Here is a 19,071-nt window from a genome sequence, read left to right as displayed (position 1 = left end):
AAGCAAACACCACATGGGCTGTCAGCTCCTTGAGGACAGGGATTGTGTCTTGCCAACTTTATTACACTCTCCGACATTCTCTGAAAAGTGTTCTGCACAGAGCAAGCATTCAACGAATACTACTGACCGATTGACATCCACTATTCTAGGCAACTCAGGGAAGATGAAGTAAGGCCCCTCTTACTCTAGGAGTTTTGATATCTGATCTATGCCAACTGTCAGTTTGGATAGAATAGATTGAGGGGGCCACGTTTTGAGTCTTTGATTTCCACAGCTGGGAGATATATAACTTCCACCTCATAAGCAAGGCCTGAGGGGGCTTCTGGGTAAAGCTAGTTGGGTGAATGTGTCAGTCCTCTCCCAGAGTGAACATGAAGCAGATTTCCGCCAAGTTTCCAAGTTATTTTCAGATTCCATCCCTAAACTGGACATAGGGATTCTCTGCCTGTAGCTCCCCATCCTGCCTCCTAATTCCCAACACTACTTCCAATTTCCACTTTTGAATTTAAAGCTCTTGGCCTAACAGAAATAGCTCATTCCTGAGAAGAGACATCAGTCCCCCAGATTTGACCAGTGTCAAATGTACCAAAAATCATAGGCTCTCATCGGGGGGCAGTGTCCTCAAGCCATTAGATTGTGTAGAATCAGCTCAGCGGATCACCTTGTACTGGGAAAGGCAGTGACAATCAATGGCTATCTACTGAGTACTTAGGTGTACAGAGCACTGTACTCCGCGCTTGGGAGAGTACAATAAAACTGAGTTGCCCACAAGGAACTTGCAGTCTGAAGTTATGCAGAAGTTAGGTGAAGAGGGAGTCATTGCAGGCCAACGGACCAGGGTGTCGCCTCCGTATATCCGAATGATGACTGACAACTCAACCAGGACATCTATCCCAGCTAGTCATCTCTCAGTGTGGGTGGTAGGTCACTGGGGAATCAGACAAGAGGGAGTGGATGGCTCAGAACAAGCCACCGTGGCTACCACAAAGGCAATTTATGCACATTTCCTGTTGGCAGAATAATAAGTCTTTCTCCTTCCCTGAAAGCCTATCATTCATACCAGCGGCATTCTTGTCTCAGGGTGAGGAAAGACAGTTGTGCCATTGACAGTACTCTTATTGTCTGAGCAAACTTAATGATTATCTTCTATCTCCTGCTTATCTTGGATCTACCGCAGTGCTCAGTACATAGTAAGCGCTTAGCAAATACTACTGTTGTTATCGTTATTATCATCATCATTAGCGCAGCGATGACACCGTGAATGGCAAAGGGAAGTAGGGGGTAGCTTAACTCCTTGAGGGCTGGGATCATGTCTACCAACTCCACCGTAACATATTCACCCAAGAGATTAGTACAGTGTTCTGCACATAGTAAGTTCTCAATGAATAGTACTGATTGATTCAAGCTTCAACTGAGTCAGTGTGGATTAGCATTGCTTCTTAACTAAACTTACTAAACTAAAATGATTGCCATTTCACCACCAGCAACTTCATTTTTGAAAATAAAGGACTGCTACTAACTCTAATGTATTGTACTTAGATGCTCAGTACACCCAGTGCAGTACACACAGTAAGAGCTCAATAAATTCCACTGATTGATTAATACATCCGTGTGTATATACATACACATAAATATGCACACATATTCATATCAATCAATGCATACATATGAACCGTGAAAAAGTTTACCTCAAAGATAACAGTGTGGCTTAGTGGGAAGAACACAGGTCTGGGTGTCAGATGACCTGGATTCTAATCCCAGCTCCGCCATTTATCAACAGTGTGATCTTGGACAAGTCACTTTACTTCTCTGTGTCTCAGTTTCCTCATCTGTAAAACGGGGATTCTATACCTCTTCTCCCTCCTACTTAAAATGTGAACTCCATTTGGGAAAGCGACTGTGTCCAACCTAATTATCTTGGATCTACTCCAACACTTAGTACACCTCTTCTCCCTCCTACTTAAAATGTGAACTCCATTTGGGAAAGCGACTGTGTCCAACCTAATTATCTTGGATCTACTCCAACACTTAGTACAGCACTTGCAGATAGTAAGCATTTAACAAATATCATTTAAAAAATGAATTTCTCTGCATTGCAGAGACAAGATGGGATTCAGGAAGTTCCTCCAAATGAACCTAAAATTCTTTCACTTCAGCATCTACACTGGCAAAAGGCAACACCCAGTCACTCTCTCTGTTCAAAATTCGTGTATTCTTCTGCTTGTACCTTGTAAAACCTTTCTCAGTTCTGTCCTGAATAGATGCCTCTACACGCAGAGTAGTGTGGATCCACCCTTATGCCGAATAAAGCAATTAGGGAGTCTTTCATACTTACATAAAAGGACGACGCACATTTTGATTTATTTTTCCACACACCTTCCAGGTTAGACGAGAGAAAGGAAATCGGAACCACGGAGATGAAATGGAATAAATAAGATATAGCCTTGGGAGGATTGTTGACCCCCTACCTAAATTCTAAACAGATGGACAGCTTTAGAAACAACAGATTCCCTACTTACATGTCCTTCCAGTGTCTGACGTCCGTGCCCCGTCCCCTTCGGGATAGGTGGGGACCACCGTGACGGTGTACTGCGTGTCCGGCTGTAAGTTCCTAAGCACGAGGTAGTTTGTGTTTCCTGGAGCGGTCGTCTGTTGATGACAAGGAACACAACATGAAGGAAACATCAAGGGTCTTCCGTCCGACGCTGAACTGTGCTGGTTTCTCCATCTCTCTCTCCCTTCCCTCCAACCCCCAGATACTTTGGAAAACCAACGGTAGATTCCCGTCGTGTTTAAAGCAGCTGGATATTTTTCCAAAGAGCAATTACCGATTCCTCCTGGCCGCCTGAGGTGGGGGAGTAGAACACTTTGTACTGACGAGGACTGCCCTCGGCATGGTCCCAACGCACGTTCAGAGTGCTGGTGGAAGGGTCGTACACTCGCAGGTTCTTGACGGTGTTGAGGGGTTCTGAAACGCAGAGGTTTTTGATCAGGTTTCTGAAATCGGCAGCTGCGGGGGCAAGAGTCCGCAGGCTGTCCGACCGGGAAATAGCCTCCGGGGGCCTGGGGTGAAGGGCATGGAGTGACAGAGGGTTGCAAAATAGTGGAGCCAGACAGAATCAAAGCTCAGAGGCAGAAGAGGCACTCTGATTCCAGGCGCTGGCAGGGCTTGAGCGATTCAGACAGTCAGTCAGTCAGTCAATCATATTTATCAAGGGTTTCCTGTATGCAGAGCCCTGTACTTAACACTTGGAAGAGTACAATAAATCAATGAACAGGCACATTCCCTGCCTGAAAAGGGTGGAGTTCATAGTTAGGGAACTCTGGGAAGCAGCATGGCCCAGTAGAAAGAGTATGGGGCTGGAGGTCTAAGGACCTGAGTTCTAATCCTGGCTCCACCATTTGACCACAGCAAAGTCACTTATTCTGTGCCTCAGATTCCTCATATGTAAAATGGGGCTTCAATGCCCGCTCTCTCTCTGACTTAGATCATGATCCCCAGGTGGGATGGGGTCTGTGTCCTAACTGTTTATCTTGATTCTCCCTCAGAGTTCACTATAGTATTAGGCTCATAGTAAGCACTTAGGAAATGCCACCATTTATTATTATCACTGGGAAAGCAAAAAACACTAAGACCTGGGTCTTCTTCAGGTACCAGAGTCGGAAGGTGATTGGGCTGGCCAGGGTCAGAGAAATGAGAATTAAGGGGTCGGGGGAAATATGTGAGTGGGCTAGGAATATGGAAAAACAGAAAGAAGGAAGCGGGGAAAGGACAGGGAAGCTCAGAGACTGAGAGAAAGCGTATCAGTTCAAATAATTTAGGTGCTAATAATTTAATAATTTAAAGCAGGAGGACTAGCAGAGAATCCATGTAGGAAACAAGATGGTGAGTGCTCAAGGGCAAGAGAGGGAGACAGAGAAATATCGAGGAATGGAGAGGGAGAGAAGGAATGGGGGAGAAGCTGCAGAAGGTGAAGGAGAGAGGCAAAGAAAGCAGCAAGTCATGAGAAAACTAGAAAACTCTGTAACTGTTATACAGGTCTTATAGGGTATGTTTTCCATTTTATCCTGCTAATAAATCAACATAGGAACCATATGCCTTGGGTAGCTAGGTTCTTACATCCACTTTGCCAATGACCCACGGAAAAAAAAAAAGAAAAAACCCTTAATCCTTGACTTTTACTGGGGGAAAATCCCTTTCTGTTCAATAAAACAGTCTGATGGCCACAAACAACCACTCAGTAGAATATCCAACACCACTCAAAATGTTTCCTTTTAATAACTGAGCTTAAAATTAATGAAAAAAATATGCAACTATAAATCAGAAGCTTAATGGAATGTTCTTCATTGAATCCCTCTTGCCTGAATGGGTGGATAGAGCTCTTTTATGGAGTTGGGTCCGACGATTAGGTCAAACCAGCTCTGACCAAGGCATAGAAGCCATGTCATCCCTGTATTGTGGTGTTTATCCAGTGAAGGAGTCATAGAAAACTGCTTTCACTTACTACTCATTCATTCATTCGTATTTACTGAACACTTAGAGTGTGCAAAGCACTCTACTGAACACTTGGGAGAGTACAATATAACAATAAACAGACACATTCCCTGCCCACACTGAGCTTACAGTCTAGATGGGGAGACAGAACTTCATTTAAATAAAAAAAATACAACTCTATTAAATAAATTACAGCTCTAATAAATAAATTACAGACACTTACTGGTCTTGCCCCTGCCCGTCATACGGCCTCCTTCGCCATCTGGATACAAGGATGAGACGGTAATGGTGTATGGGGTGTCAGGTCTCAGTCTCTGCAGTAGCACGCTGTTCAATCTTCCTCCTACTGTGGTCTGGGGGGAAACAAGACAGCGGGGTTTAATGTCTTATTCCGTCCCACACGTTCAGATGGGTCAGGATTATGACCGGCTTGGAAGGTGCCAGTGTGAACGTTGGGTTACATTAGGATTTCTGAAATTGCTGGAAGAACACCCTCTGGAAGTGATCTGCCATCTATACGAACCTGTGCGATATAATAATAATAGTAATAATGGTGGTATTTGTTAAGCGCTTACTATGTGCAAAGCACTATTCTAAGTGCTGGGGGATACAAGGTGATCAGGTTGTCCCACGTTGGGCTCACAGTTTTAATCCCCCTTTTACAGATGAGGTAACTGAGGCACAGGGAAGTTAAGTGACTTGTCCAAAGTCACACAGCTGACAAGCGGTGGAGCCGGATTCGAACCCATGACCTATGACTCCCAAGCCCAGGCTCTTTCCACTGAGCCAAGTTGGCTTCCCATATGCACCTCAAATAGGAAGATGAAGCATTTCGGTTTCCTACATGGTAGCACATTTCTCTTCTAATGAAAAAGAACCTCTTCTTTCCTGAATTTCAAGACATCAAAGTATCTGGAGACTTAATTATCATTAAAAAATAATAATAATAATGATGGTATTTGTTAAGCGCTTACTACACGCCAAGCACACACAGTTCTAAGAACTGGGGTAGATACAAGGTCATCAGGTTGGCCCCGTGCGAGGCTCACAATATTAATCTCCATTTTACTGGTGAGGTAAATGAGGCACAGAGAAATTAAGTGACTTGCCGTAAGTCACACAGCTGATAAGTGGCGGAGCCAGGATTAGAACCCATGACTTCCGACTCCCAAACCTGTGCTCCTTCCACTCACTAGGGAGGATGACAATCATGGGAGACTTCATTCAATCATTCAATCATATTTATTGAGCGCTTACTGTGTGCAGAGCACTGTTCTAAGCACTTGGAAAGTACAGTTCAGCACCAAATAGAGAAAATCCCTACCCAACAACGGGCTCACAGTCTAGAAAATCCTTCTTACATATTGGTTCGATTTTTCCCCATTTTCTTACTGAGTTTGGGAACATAATAAAAGCGTTCAGAAAAAGCTCAAAGGATCTTCCAGGAAAGATCATCCTACAGAACTGGGGACTCTTCACTAACTAGTTCAAATCGAAGCCAAAATTGAACAGAAAGTTCAATGAGACCAGCCCTGAGAAATGAAGTCTCAAACTCTAATTATGAGAGATTAATTGTTTTGGTCACTGCTTAACAAGCTTTTAACTTATCTTGCTGTTGAAAGAAAAATCTGTCCATTTATTAATGGTTTACTAAATTCCAAGGTTGGTGCCACAGTAGTGAAGTCACAGGAAAATAGAGAAGTTCTTAATGGGTAAGCTTTTGGACATCTGGATGTTTTATTACAGGCCAGATGTTTTTAACTTAGCACCTATCTGCTCAAGTGCTCTACATTTCAGAGTAATCCTCAATGAAATATTGAAACCATCTTTCCCCAAGATTAATTGAACTATGCTGCATATTTCAAGCTATTTTTTAATCATTTCCAGATGTGAGGGTCATTAAAAAAGCAAATCACTAATGTTGCGGCAGGCCATTTTAAGAAAAATTTGAATTGCAGAAATCCTGGATGTGATCAAGGACTAACATTAGAGGAGTTTCTACAAATTAAGAAATTCAATTTAAACTACAACTGTCATTTGATTTAGCTGGCTTTTTGTTCGCTGCTGACATTTAAATTCATCCTCTTACCTCCTGAAAACTCCATCTTAACTATCTTTCCCCTCATACGTGGCCTTTCGGGAGATCTTTCTTTTTTCTCTCAGAAAAAACTGTCCGTTGTTCAGTCATTTGCTATAAATTAGCCTGTGCCTGTTTTGATTACTAAAATCATTTCTTCCCTTACCATTTTGAGCCCTGTTAAACTCTGGACCTCCCCTCTCACCACCATTTCTACTCCCTTACTCACTGAATTCCCTTATTCAAATTTATTCTCCACAATAAGACTGAATCACTCGTTTCCAATTTCCTCTTTGACTATCCCATTCTCCTTGCATGAAACTTCCCCTCATTTTCTACGTCATCACACTACTGGTATTAATGTGGCACAGTGAAATCATCTTTTTTTCTTCTAAGGCTTTCCCTAGAAATTCCCTCCCGAAATTTCACTTTCTTCATAAATGGTTTCAGTGACGTTCCCACAGTGAGTTTCTCTGCTTTCACATGAAGAACAAGTTAGATAAGTGAAAATTGTCCTTCATTCCGGAAGACGTACTATGGATGGTGAAAACAGTCAAACACGACCTCCAGCACAAACCAGGAAAAAATTCACTGATTTGCTGCTGAGATTTTAACCAAATCTCTCTGTCCTTGTGCACTTCTTATTGCACAGACTTAGGAATCTTCCGAAGAAAATGTGGGGGCTACTCTTTGGCTTCTCCGATTCACATAATTATAATCTCAATAGAAAGGAAGCAGCATAGTCTAGTGTAAAGATCAGGGATCTGGGAGTCAGAGGACCTGGGTTCTAATCCCAGCTCTGCCACTTCCCTGCGGTGTGATTTTGGGCAGGTCACTTAACTTCTCTGTGCCTCAGTTACCTCATCTGTAAGATGGGGATTCCTTGAGACCCATGTGGGACACGGACTGTGTCCAACCTGGTTCGTCATGTGGTTAAGAGGTTAATGCAGTGCTTGGAACATAGTAAGCACTGAACGAATAACATACAAAATATCAAATGTTTATGGATTTTTTCTGAATTTTTCTGAGATTTTTGTTCTACTGAATTCAGGAGTGTCGTTTTCTTCTAACTTTGTGCCTTCTTTTTTTTCTACAGTATTTAAGCACTTACTATGTGCCGGGCACTGTACTAAAATCCTCATTTTCCAGATGAGCTAACTGAAGCACAGAGAAGTGAAGTGACTTGTCCAAGGTCATACAGCAGATAAGTGGTGGATCCGGGATTAGGATCCGAATCCTCTGACCCCTGGGCATGTGTTCTTTCTGCTAGGTCAAGCTGCTTCTATTCTCAATGGCCAGATATGGGACTCCTAAAAATCTATTGTACATCTACATCTTTCAGAGCAGGGAGCGTTTCATAAGAGAGAGAGTGTGGTGCGAGAGAAGAGGTGCCGCCCAGCAGATTACCGTCTGCTCATTGCCCTCTCCGGATGAGGGCTGATAGGTGATTCTGTATCTCTGCACCCGGCCGCTGGCGGGATCCCACTTGACGGTCAAGCTGTTGGACGTAGCATTGTACACCTGGAGGTTTCGCGGTCCGCTTCGGGGAGCTAAAAGGACGGAATGAAAGTGCTACTCAAATCACGTCTCCTCCGAGAGGCCTGCCTTGCCAGAGCACTCACTTCCCCCATCCATCAACCAATTAACAACGTAACAGACGTGTTCCCTGCCCACGACGAGTTTGCAGTCTAAAGGGGGAGACGGATACATGCACAAGTGCTGTGGGGCTGGGGATGGAGGGTGAAGAAAGGGAGCATGGCCTAGTGGATAGAGCAAGGGCCTGGGAGTTAGAAGGTCTTGGGTTCTAATCCCAGCTCCGCCACTTGTTTGCTGGGTGAATTTGGGTAAGTCATTTCACTTCCCTGGGCCTCAGTTCCCTCATCTGTAAAATGGAGATTGAGACTGTGAGCCCCATGTGGGACAGGGACTGGGTCCAATCTTATTTGTTTGTATCCACCCCAGCGCTTAGTACAGTGCCTGGCACAAAGTAAGCACATGTTGGGTAGGGATTGTCTCTATCTGTTGCTGAATTGTACTTTCCAAGCACTTAGTATAGTCCTCTGCACACAGTAAGCGCCCAATAAATACCTTTGAATGAATGAATAACAAATACCATCAGTAGTGGTGGTAATTAGTCAATCGATGGTATTTATTGAGCGCTTGGGAGAGTACGATACAACAGATTTAGCAGACACATTTCCTGCCCATAACGAGCTTATAGTCTAGAGGACTATCTACCCTTTCTTATGCATCTAGACTGTAATCTCTAAACTGTAAACTCCATGTGGGCAGCGTATGCATCTGTTAATTGTTGTAATCTACTCTCCCGAGTGCTCAGTAGAGTGCTCCACGCATAATAAGCGCTCAATAAATATGACTGAATGAATGACTGCATTACCGCTGCCTTGGGTCAGCTCCATGGATTAGAACCCATGACCTCTGATTCCCAAGCCCATGCTCCTTCCACGAAGCCATGCCGCTTCTCCTTTACACTATCCCATTTCCCCAATTTGTAATATATTTTAACGTCTGTCTCCCCCTTTAGAAGGACAGCTCCTTGGGGACGGGGAGGGATCAGGTCAACCAACTCTATTGTTTTGGCCTCTCCCAAGCACTTAGTACAATGCTCTGTACATAGTAATTGCTTAATAAATACTATTGATTGATTATTAAAGTCCCCAGTTAGGCCAGAATACAAAAGAAAAAATAGGTCTAGATTCCTCCCAGACCCACCTACAACATGCAAAGGAAGTCAAAGGAAGCTGAACATATCACTCTATAGAACAATCTGGGCCAGGATATACAGAAAACAAGCAAACGGATGAGAGAAAAACTTGACAGGATTCCAAGTCCCAAAACGTTTACCAACATCTAAAGGCATTTATGACAGCTAATATATAATGCCACCCACTTTAAATGAGACCAGTTTTGCCTAAAGTGGAGGGGTGGATTAGAATTGGGGTGGAACATGGTCAGAAAATTCAGGATCCTTACCTGGTGTGGTCGGGGGGATCAAGCGTGCTAGGAAGAAAACAGAAATGTTTAGGATCATTTTTCTCATTTATTCATCGCAACTAAAGCACATCCCTCGCAAAGGAATGTCCCATCTGGGGTGGCCAAGCTTTACCTGTGCGCTCACTGCCGGTTAAGTCATTGCTTTCCGACTCATCAGGATAGATGGCTGTGATGGAGATTTCATAGGGGGTGTTCGGATTCAGGTTTTCAAAAACCAAGCTATTTTCATCCCCGTTCAGAATGGTCTTGAGGGAGGGGGAAGAAACAAAATCAAACACCTCAGTAAGCTCGGAAGTGAATGGCCTATGCATAAAGGAGAATCCTTCGCAAAAAATCCCTCTGGCCTCCCTCCACAACCGGGCAAAGGAAGTAGCCCATGGAACTTAAGTCATCTTACCTCCATTTTGTCAGAACTTCCATAGGGTTTCCAGGTAATCCTGTAAAGAGAGACATCTGAAGCTCCGTGATCCCACGTTCCTCGGAAACTTGTTGGTGTCACCTCCATAAACCTCAGATTGACTGGTGCTGGCACGGGTCCTAGGTGGATTTTTGAAAATCAGATGATGCGTTATCTCTGATAACCAGGCTTTTAATCAATCAAACAATCAATCATAGTCATTGAAGGCTTACTGCATTCAGACTACTGTACTAAGCACTTGGGAAAGTACAATATAACAGAGTTGGTATACGCTTTCCCCGTCCAGGAGGAATTTTTATTTCTCTCAATGAAGTCACAGAAAAGCGACTGTGAAGTAACGAAGATGGTGATGATGATGACGACGTGTTGGTGATTTTGTTTGCTCAACTCTTACTCAGTGTTAAACACAGTGCGGAAGGCTGGAGTAGATACAAGACCATCGGACTAAAGTAGTTTTGTATGCCCGACAACGTTTTTCATCTGGGAATAAGGACAGCCGTTCAGGGTCAGGTTTCAGAACTGCATCCATTAAATTTGGGTTTCTCAGAGTTCAAAACTAAGTTACTTGTGTACAGCCTAAAACATCTGAAAAGGAGATACTGGCTTGGGCCAAAAGCAGGAATCCATATGCTCCTGCTCTTCAAAAATCCATACATACAGGGGCTGCCAATCCCTGAAGTCATGAGGGCAAGCCTCCACTATCACTCGCCCCGGTAGAGTAGAAAAGTTGCCTCTTTGCCAGCCTTCTGTTTTAGAACAATGAGACCGACACCGCTATTCTTTTTTCACACCAGGCCGTTCCATTTCTCTCAAAGTTAGCATGGAATTCAAACCTAGAAATTACACTCTATGAAGAAAACTGTGGAAAAAATATGGCGTAATGAAAACCGTGCTTAAGTTTTTCCCACTAGATTCCACAATGTTAAACAGACTATGCTGAACCCCAGCCAGGTTTCAGGAAACAGAGCTAAGAGATCCTTGAGACTCCCAGAGATACAACTAAAAGCAGTTCCACTTTCCCACATACTAGAGTTTTCCTTCCAATAATTGCAAACATCTGTCAGAGGACTTGAACTTCGTATTGCTTCTCTATCAAGTTCTGCCTCGAGGACCAGATGACCGTCATTCAAAATTCAGAGGCCTCCAAAAGCTAGTTAAATGGTCCTAACCACAGTAGCCACTGAAGGCCGGATGAACTTCCAAATGACCAAAATGAAAAAGAGCTGCCATCCTCACGAGCAGATGTGTCCTTTAAGACACAGACAGTTTAGGAGTGAGAGTATGATGTCAGGAACCTAATTCCCAAAGCATTTAGATTGCTATGAGCTCACTCTGAATCACTGCAACTGAATTTAGCCTTCTTCTGGTTTCCACTTACTGGATACCAAGCACTCTATTAAGCACAGGAATATAAGATGATCAGGTCGTGCGCAGTCCTTGTCCCATATGGGACCCCACAGCCAAAGGGCGAAGGAAAATGGATAAACCCCATTTTTCAGATGAGGAAACTGAGTCATAGAAAAGTTAAGTAACGGCTTTCCTCTTGACTTTTTCTCAGGGTCAGTCTCTTCTTTGCCTCTGTGCCATATAGGAGCCGACGAGATACATCAATCCATCTCGTAAACATACACGTTATAGCGGATGGGTGTGCAGAGGAATGTACATTAGTGCAGATGTGGTAAAAGGATAGCAAAGGTAGCCTACTTGTCCCTAACCACCTATCGGGGAGCCATGTTGAAAGAGGGTAGCAGGAGGATCGCTCTTGTTGAAGGTGACCCTTAATAATAATCATAATAATAATAATTGTGATACTTGTTAAGCACTTACTATGTGCCAGGCACTGTACTGGCATAGATACAAGGTAATCGTTTTAATGAGATGTTCTTCCCCTTGATTCTATTTATTGCCATTGTTCTTGTCTGTCTGCCTCCCCCGATCAGACTGTAAGCCCGTCAGGGGGCAGGGACTGTCTCTGTCTGTTACCGATTTGTCCATTCCAAGTGCTTAGTACAGTGCTCTGCACAGAGTAAGCGCTCAATAAATACTATTGAATGAATGAATGAATAATTGAGTTGGACACAGCGTTAATCCCCATTTTACGGATGAAGTAACCGAAGTTATGTGACTTGCCCAAGTTCAGGCAACAGACAAGTGGCAGAACTGGGATTAGAACTCAGGTCCTTCTTACTCCCAGGCCTGTGCTCTATCCACTAAGCCACACTGCTGTCAGTGGCTCTCTCCAAGGGAACTTTAAAAACACGGATGAGAAGACAGTCACAGATCCACTAGCAATGTGGCGCAATATATTGGAACAAAGAAAATAGATTCTGACAATGAAAGCTTTTGAATTTGATTGCTTTGGGATACGTAGATAAACACTTAATTTTCGAAGGGTTCTCTTTCCCAACCTATTTACCTGAAAAGCATCTTGTGCTAACTTGCTTGGGTCTTGTGCTAACCTAGTGAAGATTAGAAGCAGACAGACTTGGGCTAACAAACAATCATTACAGAGGTCCTTATCTATGATAAATAAAAATGCGCTCCAATCACTCTATTCAAGTCAAAATACTACAAAGGGAGATGAAAGGAAGTACATAAGCCAAGGTAAATTTTCCTGCTTTATCTAGAAATGAGAACTTGTAAATACTACCAGGACTATTATGCAAAAGAGCTATTCCAAAGAGCAATTAGAAGTCTTTTATTGCAGAATATGCAAATTACAGCTATACATGTGCAGACGTGTATGCATACGTAATATGTATGTGTATATGAAATGACATTGCATACATTATCATGACAATTGTGGTATTTGTTAAGTCCTTACTATTTACCAAGCACTCTACTAAGCCCTAGAGAAGATACAAGATGATTACAGAACATAGTCCCTGACCCGCAAGAGGAGAAGGGAGGGAGAACAGGCATATCATCTCCATGTTACCAATGAGGAAACTGAGGCCCAGCGAAGTGAAGTGACTTACCCAAAGTCACACAGCAGGCAGACAGAGGAACTGGGAAGAGAACGAATTCCTCTGACTTTCAGGCCATTTTTCTTCCTACTAGACCAAGCTGCTTCTCAAGGATCTCATTGTGTGTGCATACGTAATAGGAATGGTAACTATGAGCCAAACTCTATGATCTTTACTCAGAGCTCTGGGCAGAAGTTTTCCAGGTGGGGAATAGTTTAGACATCCAAGGAAAGTTTTCCTAGTGAAGTTGATTTCCTACTTGCAGGTCCAGGGGGACCCACGCCACTCCTGGAGATGAGGAAAGAAGAAAGCTTAGGTCTTTCCCGTCACCTTCTCTGCCTCCTCCTGCTCAGAGTCTGAGAGGCCCAGCTTCCCATGGCCTGTACAACATGTGGAAATTCCTGAGGGCCGTGAGGGGTCAGGGGCCAACTGCAGCTAGCCAGGGGTCAGTCAGGGCACCTGGGGCCCGGAAAGAACCCCAACTAGCCTCGACCACTGGCCAGAACCCCATTGTTTTCCTGCTCTTTTTACTGATATTTGTTAAACGCTTATACTACGTGTCAAGTACTGTCCTAAGCACTGGTGTAGGAACAAGATAATCAGGTTGGACACAGTCCCTGTCCTTCATAGGGCTCAAAGTCTAACTAGGACAGAGTACAGTTATTGAATCCTCATTTTACAAGTGAGGCAACTGAAGCACAGAGAAGAGAAGTTGAGGAAACTGGGGCACAGAGAAGTTAAGTGACTTGCCCAAGGCCACACAGCAAGTGGGATTAGAACACAGGTCTTCTGACTCCAGCCCATGCCTTTTCCACCAGGTCACAACTGCCTCCCAGTTTCCCCAGAATTTCTCATAGGCAGATAGCTAAAATCAAAGAATTTCACGACTTACGGGTGGTTTCATAAGCTGTTATCGGTGGAGATTCCCCTTCGTCATACACCGCCACGACATTCACCGTGTAGAGCGTTTGGGAAAAGAGATCGGTGAGGGGGGTACTCGTCCTAGATTTATCCACTTCAACCTTGAAAGACACCGAATGCTGGATCAGTTAAAAAGGCCAAGGGTTTAGGATTATAACGCCTAGCGGACTTAGCAAAAGGATCACAGTTCCAGCTAGGGGACGGATGAAAGCCCAGTCATTTCCTCAGGAGTAAACCAACAAGCTATTGGCAGACCACACACCCAGGAGTCTGTTCTTTTGCTGCTGACGAATCATAACGGAATGAACAACTCCTTTGAATTTGGCTGTGGGTGTAGTAATCAATAATAATAATCATAACTGTGACATTTGTTAAGCGTTTACTATGTGCCAGGCAATCTACTAAGTGCTGGGTAGCTACAAGCTAATCAGGTTGGACTCAGTCCCCGTCCCAGGTTTAGAGTCTTGAGAAGTAGCGTGGCTCAGTGGAAAGAGCCCGGGCTTGGGAGTCAGAGGTCATGAGTTCGAATCCCGACTCTGCCACGTGTCAGCTGGGTGACTGTGGGCAAGTCACTTAACTTCTCGGTCCCTCAGTTACCTCATCGGTAAAATGGGGATTAAAGACTGTGAGCCTCCCGTAGGACAACCTGATTACCCTGTATCTTCCCCAGCGCTTAGAACAGTGCTCTGTACATAGTAAGCGCTTAACAACTACCAACATTATTATTATTAATCCTCATTTTACAGCTGGGGGAACAGAGGCGCAGAGAAGTGAAGTGACTTGCCCAAGATCACATAGCAGACAAGTGGCAGGGCCAGGATTAGAACCCAGGTCTTTCTAACTCCCAGGCCTGTGCTTTATCCGCTAGGCCAAGCTAGTTCTCTACTGGGTGCCCATGGTTGACATCTCTTCTCCTATTCCTGTCTCATATTCTACCTGAAGGGCATATAACGTGATGGATCCCACAAGTACTCTTCTATAATGTTATCTGAGGCTTGGACAACTTATCTTGGCTAAGTAAAGCCAGCTCATTAAAGCGGTGGAAGGCACCTGCCTTGGCCAAGCTTCCATCACGTCCCTGAGCAGCTGTCTTTCATGTCCAAAAGAGGACTAGAAGAAATAGGATTTTCATGCCATGCCTTTCTTAATTGCTGCTGCTCAAAATGACAGATTACTAGACAGAATGGAACATTGGCGTAATCCGCGACAGCAGCACATATAACCCACTGAATCCGCCAGCCTTATATTCACCAGACCTCATCAGGCCAACCGACTCCGAGATTCCATGATCCTATGAGGTTTCCTCTACGAATACACATCTTTTGCGGGGAATAAATCCCTCAAAACCAAATATCACGGGCTCGAGGACCCAAACTAGATTACTACACTTTCAGTCTCAGACCCATTAGTCTTATCTTCCCAAAATACAGTTTTCAGAACAGCTTAGAAGCATACGCCTCATAAGAGGAGATCCAGTTTTTGAAAGTTTCCAAGATGTCAGCACTCTCTTAATGAAGGGCCGTAAGCCAAGAGCTGCTGTCATCAGTTTTAATTACCAGTTTTTAATTAATTCTCTGTCCCAGGAGAGAACCAGTGTCGTTTCCAAACCCTTGCTTAATAATTTCCCACCTACCTCTTTGACGTCTTCTTCCTCAGACGTCTTGTATTTCACGATGTATTTACGCACTTTCCCAGGAGCAGAATCCCAAAAGACATTCATAGTGCTGTGGGTTACATCTCTGATTTTCAAACCTTTAGCTCCAGGTAAGGGTACTGCAAAAACACAGAATGAAAAGTCCAGCTATGATTCCCAAGTGATGGGGAAAAAAAACCTCTGAGTAGAGAAAGAGTTAAGTGAGGAGAGAAAATAAATGCTCTTTCATGAAATATTTTTCTGAAATATCGTAAAAATATTTATGGCACAAGTAATATGTTTGACTGCATTGCCTGCAAAATTGGCTAAAGAAATTCTGGTTGGTATGGTGTTAAAACTGAACCAAATAACCTAAACCAGTTTTGAAAGCAGGAAAAAATTTCTCTCGGTAACCAGTCACCCCCTTCTTTTTATCTTAGGTTAATGTTTCTAATTCTAAAATGTTGTAAAGCAGAAATGATCCTCAGGGGGCTGCTTCCTTAAGGGTGCAGATGAAACTGGATACTGGAAAAAGAGGGTGGCCTAAAATGGTGCCAAACATTAGGTGCCAAGGAATCCCCTAGGCAAAACTGAAACAGCAGCTTGCAAACTATTTCCAAAGAAAGACAATTTCTGAATTCTATTAACTAAAGACCAAAATGTTGACTTTTTACTGAAAAAGTGTCAGCCTGAACTCTTGCACCCAACCAAGAGACTCAAACTGATTATTTATTTCCAGTCCTTAACCAAAAGTTGGAACATCTTTAAAGGGGGCCCACGGCCTCTGTCTGCAGTGGATACCCTCTCCTCCCACCCAGTCTCAGCACCCCAAGCCATGCCAATCTCTGCTTCCTCAGCCGATGAAAGAGTAGTTTTCACAGCCAACAGAAGGAATCCCCTGCCAGTCTTTCTCGATTGGAAGTTTCAGCTTGATTCCCCAAATGCAAATTCAGGGTTGTGGAGTCCACAGGGATGTAAACTAAGCCGTAGTGGTGATTTGTCTGGGTTTCCGAGACCTTAGCTCCCTGCGGTGCCAAAGAGCTGAACTCTAACGCCCTTCTAACTTGCTTGTAGGGCGAGAGGGCTCACTAACTCAGTTCCCCCGTCCTCGTGTTCAGGCAGCTCATATTTACCATCGAATAAATATGATTGAATGAATGAATACCCCACACATTTCACCCATAAATCCGGCTGCCATCAAGGCCTAAAATCTGACAACTCGACCTTCGGGAGAACTCTACAGGCACAGAGTCTAAAATCATTAAACAACTCCCAGTCGCCTCGGGCTTTAAATGAAGACATATAAAATATATACGACATTAGGGTTATATATATATTTTTAAAGAAAAACATCAAGTGAATGGAGACCTACAGGTTACTTCACGGGCGGTGGCGGGCTCACTGGTGAGATCACCGAACACTGCATTCATAGTTAACGTGTATTCTGTGTTGGGGAATAGTTCCACCAGGTGAGCGTCATTCACGTTTGGTCCAACACGCATCTGTACATAAAAAGAGGTGTATTTGCCGGATTAGATGTAAAAGAGGAAGTCGTGTAGTATTACGGTCAATGGGGATCCTTTGGGTGACTGTAAGCTTGCTGTGGGCATGAAATATGTCTGTTTTATTGTTATATTGTACTCTCCCAAGTGCTTAGTACAGTGCTCTGCACCCAGTAAGCGCTCAATAAATACCAATGACTGACTGATGGGATGGCAAGAGGGATTGTATCTGTTTTATTTTTATATTGTACTCTCCCAAGTGCTTTGAACAGTGCTCCGCCCACAATAAGAGCTCAATAAATACCATTGACACCGTGGGGAGAGCCAAGCAGAGGGATTCTTAACGACTTTATCTCTCTAAGAAATGCCCATTCCACTGTGATTTATTACACCCCGACTGAGATCATTGTGCCTCAATGAAAAGAGCAGTGTTCTCTTCCCTTTGCCAGCATTCCCTCGGCCAGACGATGGCTCTCTTCCAAAAGGAGAACAACTTCTCTCACCTCTTTGGCTCTGGCTGGCCGGGTAGCATTGACGGGCTCGTAGGTCAGCGTGTAGCCGGTGACCCCACTGAGCGGTTGCCATCGCAACCGCATGGCGGTGGGTCCGATGTCATAAACATTCAGTTGAACCGAGGGGACCGACACTGTCAAAACCAAAAGCGATTCGTTCATCACTCCGCCGAGTTCCATTCACATCTTCGACCTTGTCTGTTTTATTATGTGACTCTCTACTTCTGCTCTATAAACTCAGAACGGAGCATAGGTCTTTTCAAGAAATCACAGCGAAACAAGAAAAAGTATTCATATAACTCTTTTCCAACACCCTGCCCCATCTCCCTACTCTATAGCCCCGAGGTCTGGTTCTGAACCAAGCGTTGCAATACCCAGTAGGCAGAACACCATAGTGGAGCAATCAACATGAAAATGTTCAAGTCCCAGGACATCCAATGAGTTATGGGGTGGCCCAAAAAGAACTTAGCTTCTAAAGTCAGCTCTTTTTGGTGGCAGGGAATGTGTCTGTTTATTGTTATATTGTACTCATCCAAGCACTTAGTGGAGTGTTCTGCACACAGTAAGCACTCAATAAATATGATTGAATAAATGAATGAGTCCCCCAAGTCTTGTCTTTATTTCCCATTAAAGGTAAAATCATCCACCCTGCCGAAGTTCCACTGCCCAGTGTGGATGCGATGTTTCTCTCTTCGAAAAAAAAACACTTCAAGTTTCAAATTAGGAATTTAGCATGGAATAGGATTCATAGCTGAAGCAGCCTTTGGAAGCTTCTTGGCCTCAATCTAGAACAGCATAAATGTGTCTCTCAGCTACGGTTGAGTATTCCTCCGAATCTCGGCAATCAGCGAATGCACGCTGGAAATCCCTCGGTGTCCAAAATCCCTTTGTTGTAATGAAATTTCATTACACTAGAAATGGTTTGAAAATACAGATCAGACATCAAGCCCCCCAGCTGGGCTGGAGCTAGGAAAAACCTTGTGATAGTTGGATACTACTGGGACCAGAAAATGGAGGCAGCAGACAGGCCCTTTCGACACCGTCCCATTCCCGTAAATTTCTGGCTGTGGGAGGCAAGGATCTCCACCTACTAGTTAGGCCTCTAGGCAGCTCTTCTGGAGATCCCAGTTTAGTCCTGACTGAACTGCCAGGATGACTCAGAAGTAGGTCATCTCTATCTAATCGGGGGGCCCCTCAAGCTCCCCTCTTAAAGATCCCAGGAATTTCCCAAGTCTTAATTTACCACTTTAAACAACCCAGATTCCATCACAGTACATAACCAATGTACAATCAATGTACAATAACGCAATAAAATCTTTTCTGACACTGAATTTAGGGGCTCATTAAAATAGGTCCAAATGTCTTGTAGCTCAAGGCAGTAGATGGGGACTTTGATAAGATTTATGATTGTGTGTTCGTCTCTCTGATGGGGTTTATGGTCATCTACCAACTCTGCTACATTGTATTCTCCCAAGTGTTTAGTACAGTGTACAATAAATTCGATCAACTGATTGATTATTACACTGGGTTTT

At 43.9% G+C, this 19,071-nt stretch overlaps 1 protein-coding gene across 4 annotated transcripts in view; it reads right to left on the bottom strand.

The window, feature by feature from the left end:
- COL12A1 (collagen type XII alpha 1 chain) overlaps positions 1 to 19,071 on the bottom strand; it is a 151,778-nt gene that overhangs the window by 59,578 nt on the left and 73,129 nt on the right. For all 4 annotated transcript variants that reach the window (XM_029047119.2, XM_029047120.1, XM_039914749.1 and 1 more), the window contains 11 exons: positions 17,531 to 17,673; positions 16,898 to 17,027; positions 15,526 to 15,665; positions 13,864 to 13,993; positions 9,985 to 10,124; positions 9,700 to 9,832; positions 9,567 to 9,593; positions 7,980 to 8,122; positions 4,719 to 4,848; positions 2,829 to 2,968; positions 2,520 to 2,649 (listed from right to left, as the gene is read on the bottom strand). In XM_029047119.2, coding sequence (XP_028902952.1) covers positions 2,520 to 2,649; positions 2,829 to 2,968; positions 4,719 to 4,848; positions 7,980 to 8,122; positions 9,567 to 9,593; positions 9,700 to 9,832; positions 9,985 to 10,124; positions 13,864 to 13,993; positions 15,526 to 15,665; positions 16,898 to 17,027; positions 17,531 to 17,673 — 1,386 coding nt within the window. The remainder of the gene's footprint in view (positions 1 to 2,519; positions 2,650 to 2,828; positions 2,969 to 4,718; positions 4,849 to 7,979; positions 8,123 to 9,566; positions 9,594 to 9,699; positions 9,833 to 9,984; positions 10,125 to 13,863; positions 13,994 to 15,525; positions 15,666 to 16,897; positions 17,028 to 17,530; positions 17,674 to 19,071) is intronic.

The sequence above is a fragment of the Ornithorhynchus anatinus genome, chromosome 19, assembly GCF_004115215.2.
Source record: "Ornithorhynchus anatinus isolate Pmale09 chromosome 19, mOrnAna1.pri.v4, whole genome shotgun sequence".
Lineage (NCBI taxonomy): Eukaryota > Metazoa > Chordata > Mammalia > Monotremata > Ornithorhynchidae > Ornithorhynchus > Ornithorhynchus anatinus.
Note: the sequence above shows the minus strand (reverse complement) of the source record. Positions and strands in the feature narration are given on the sequence as shown.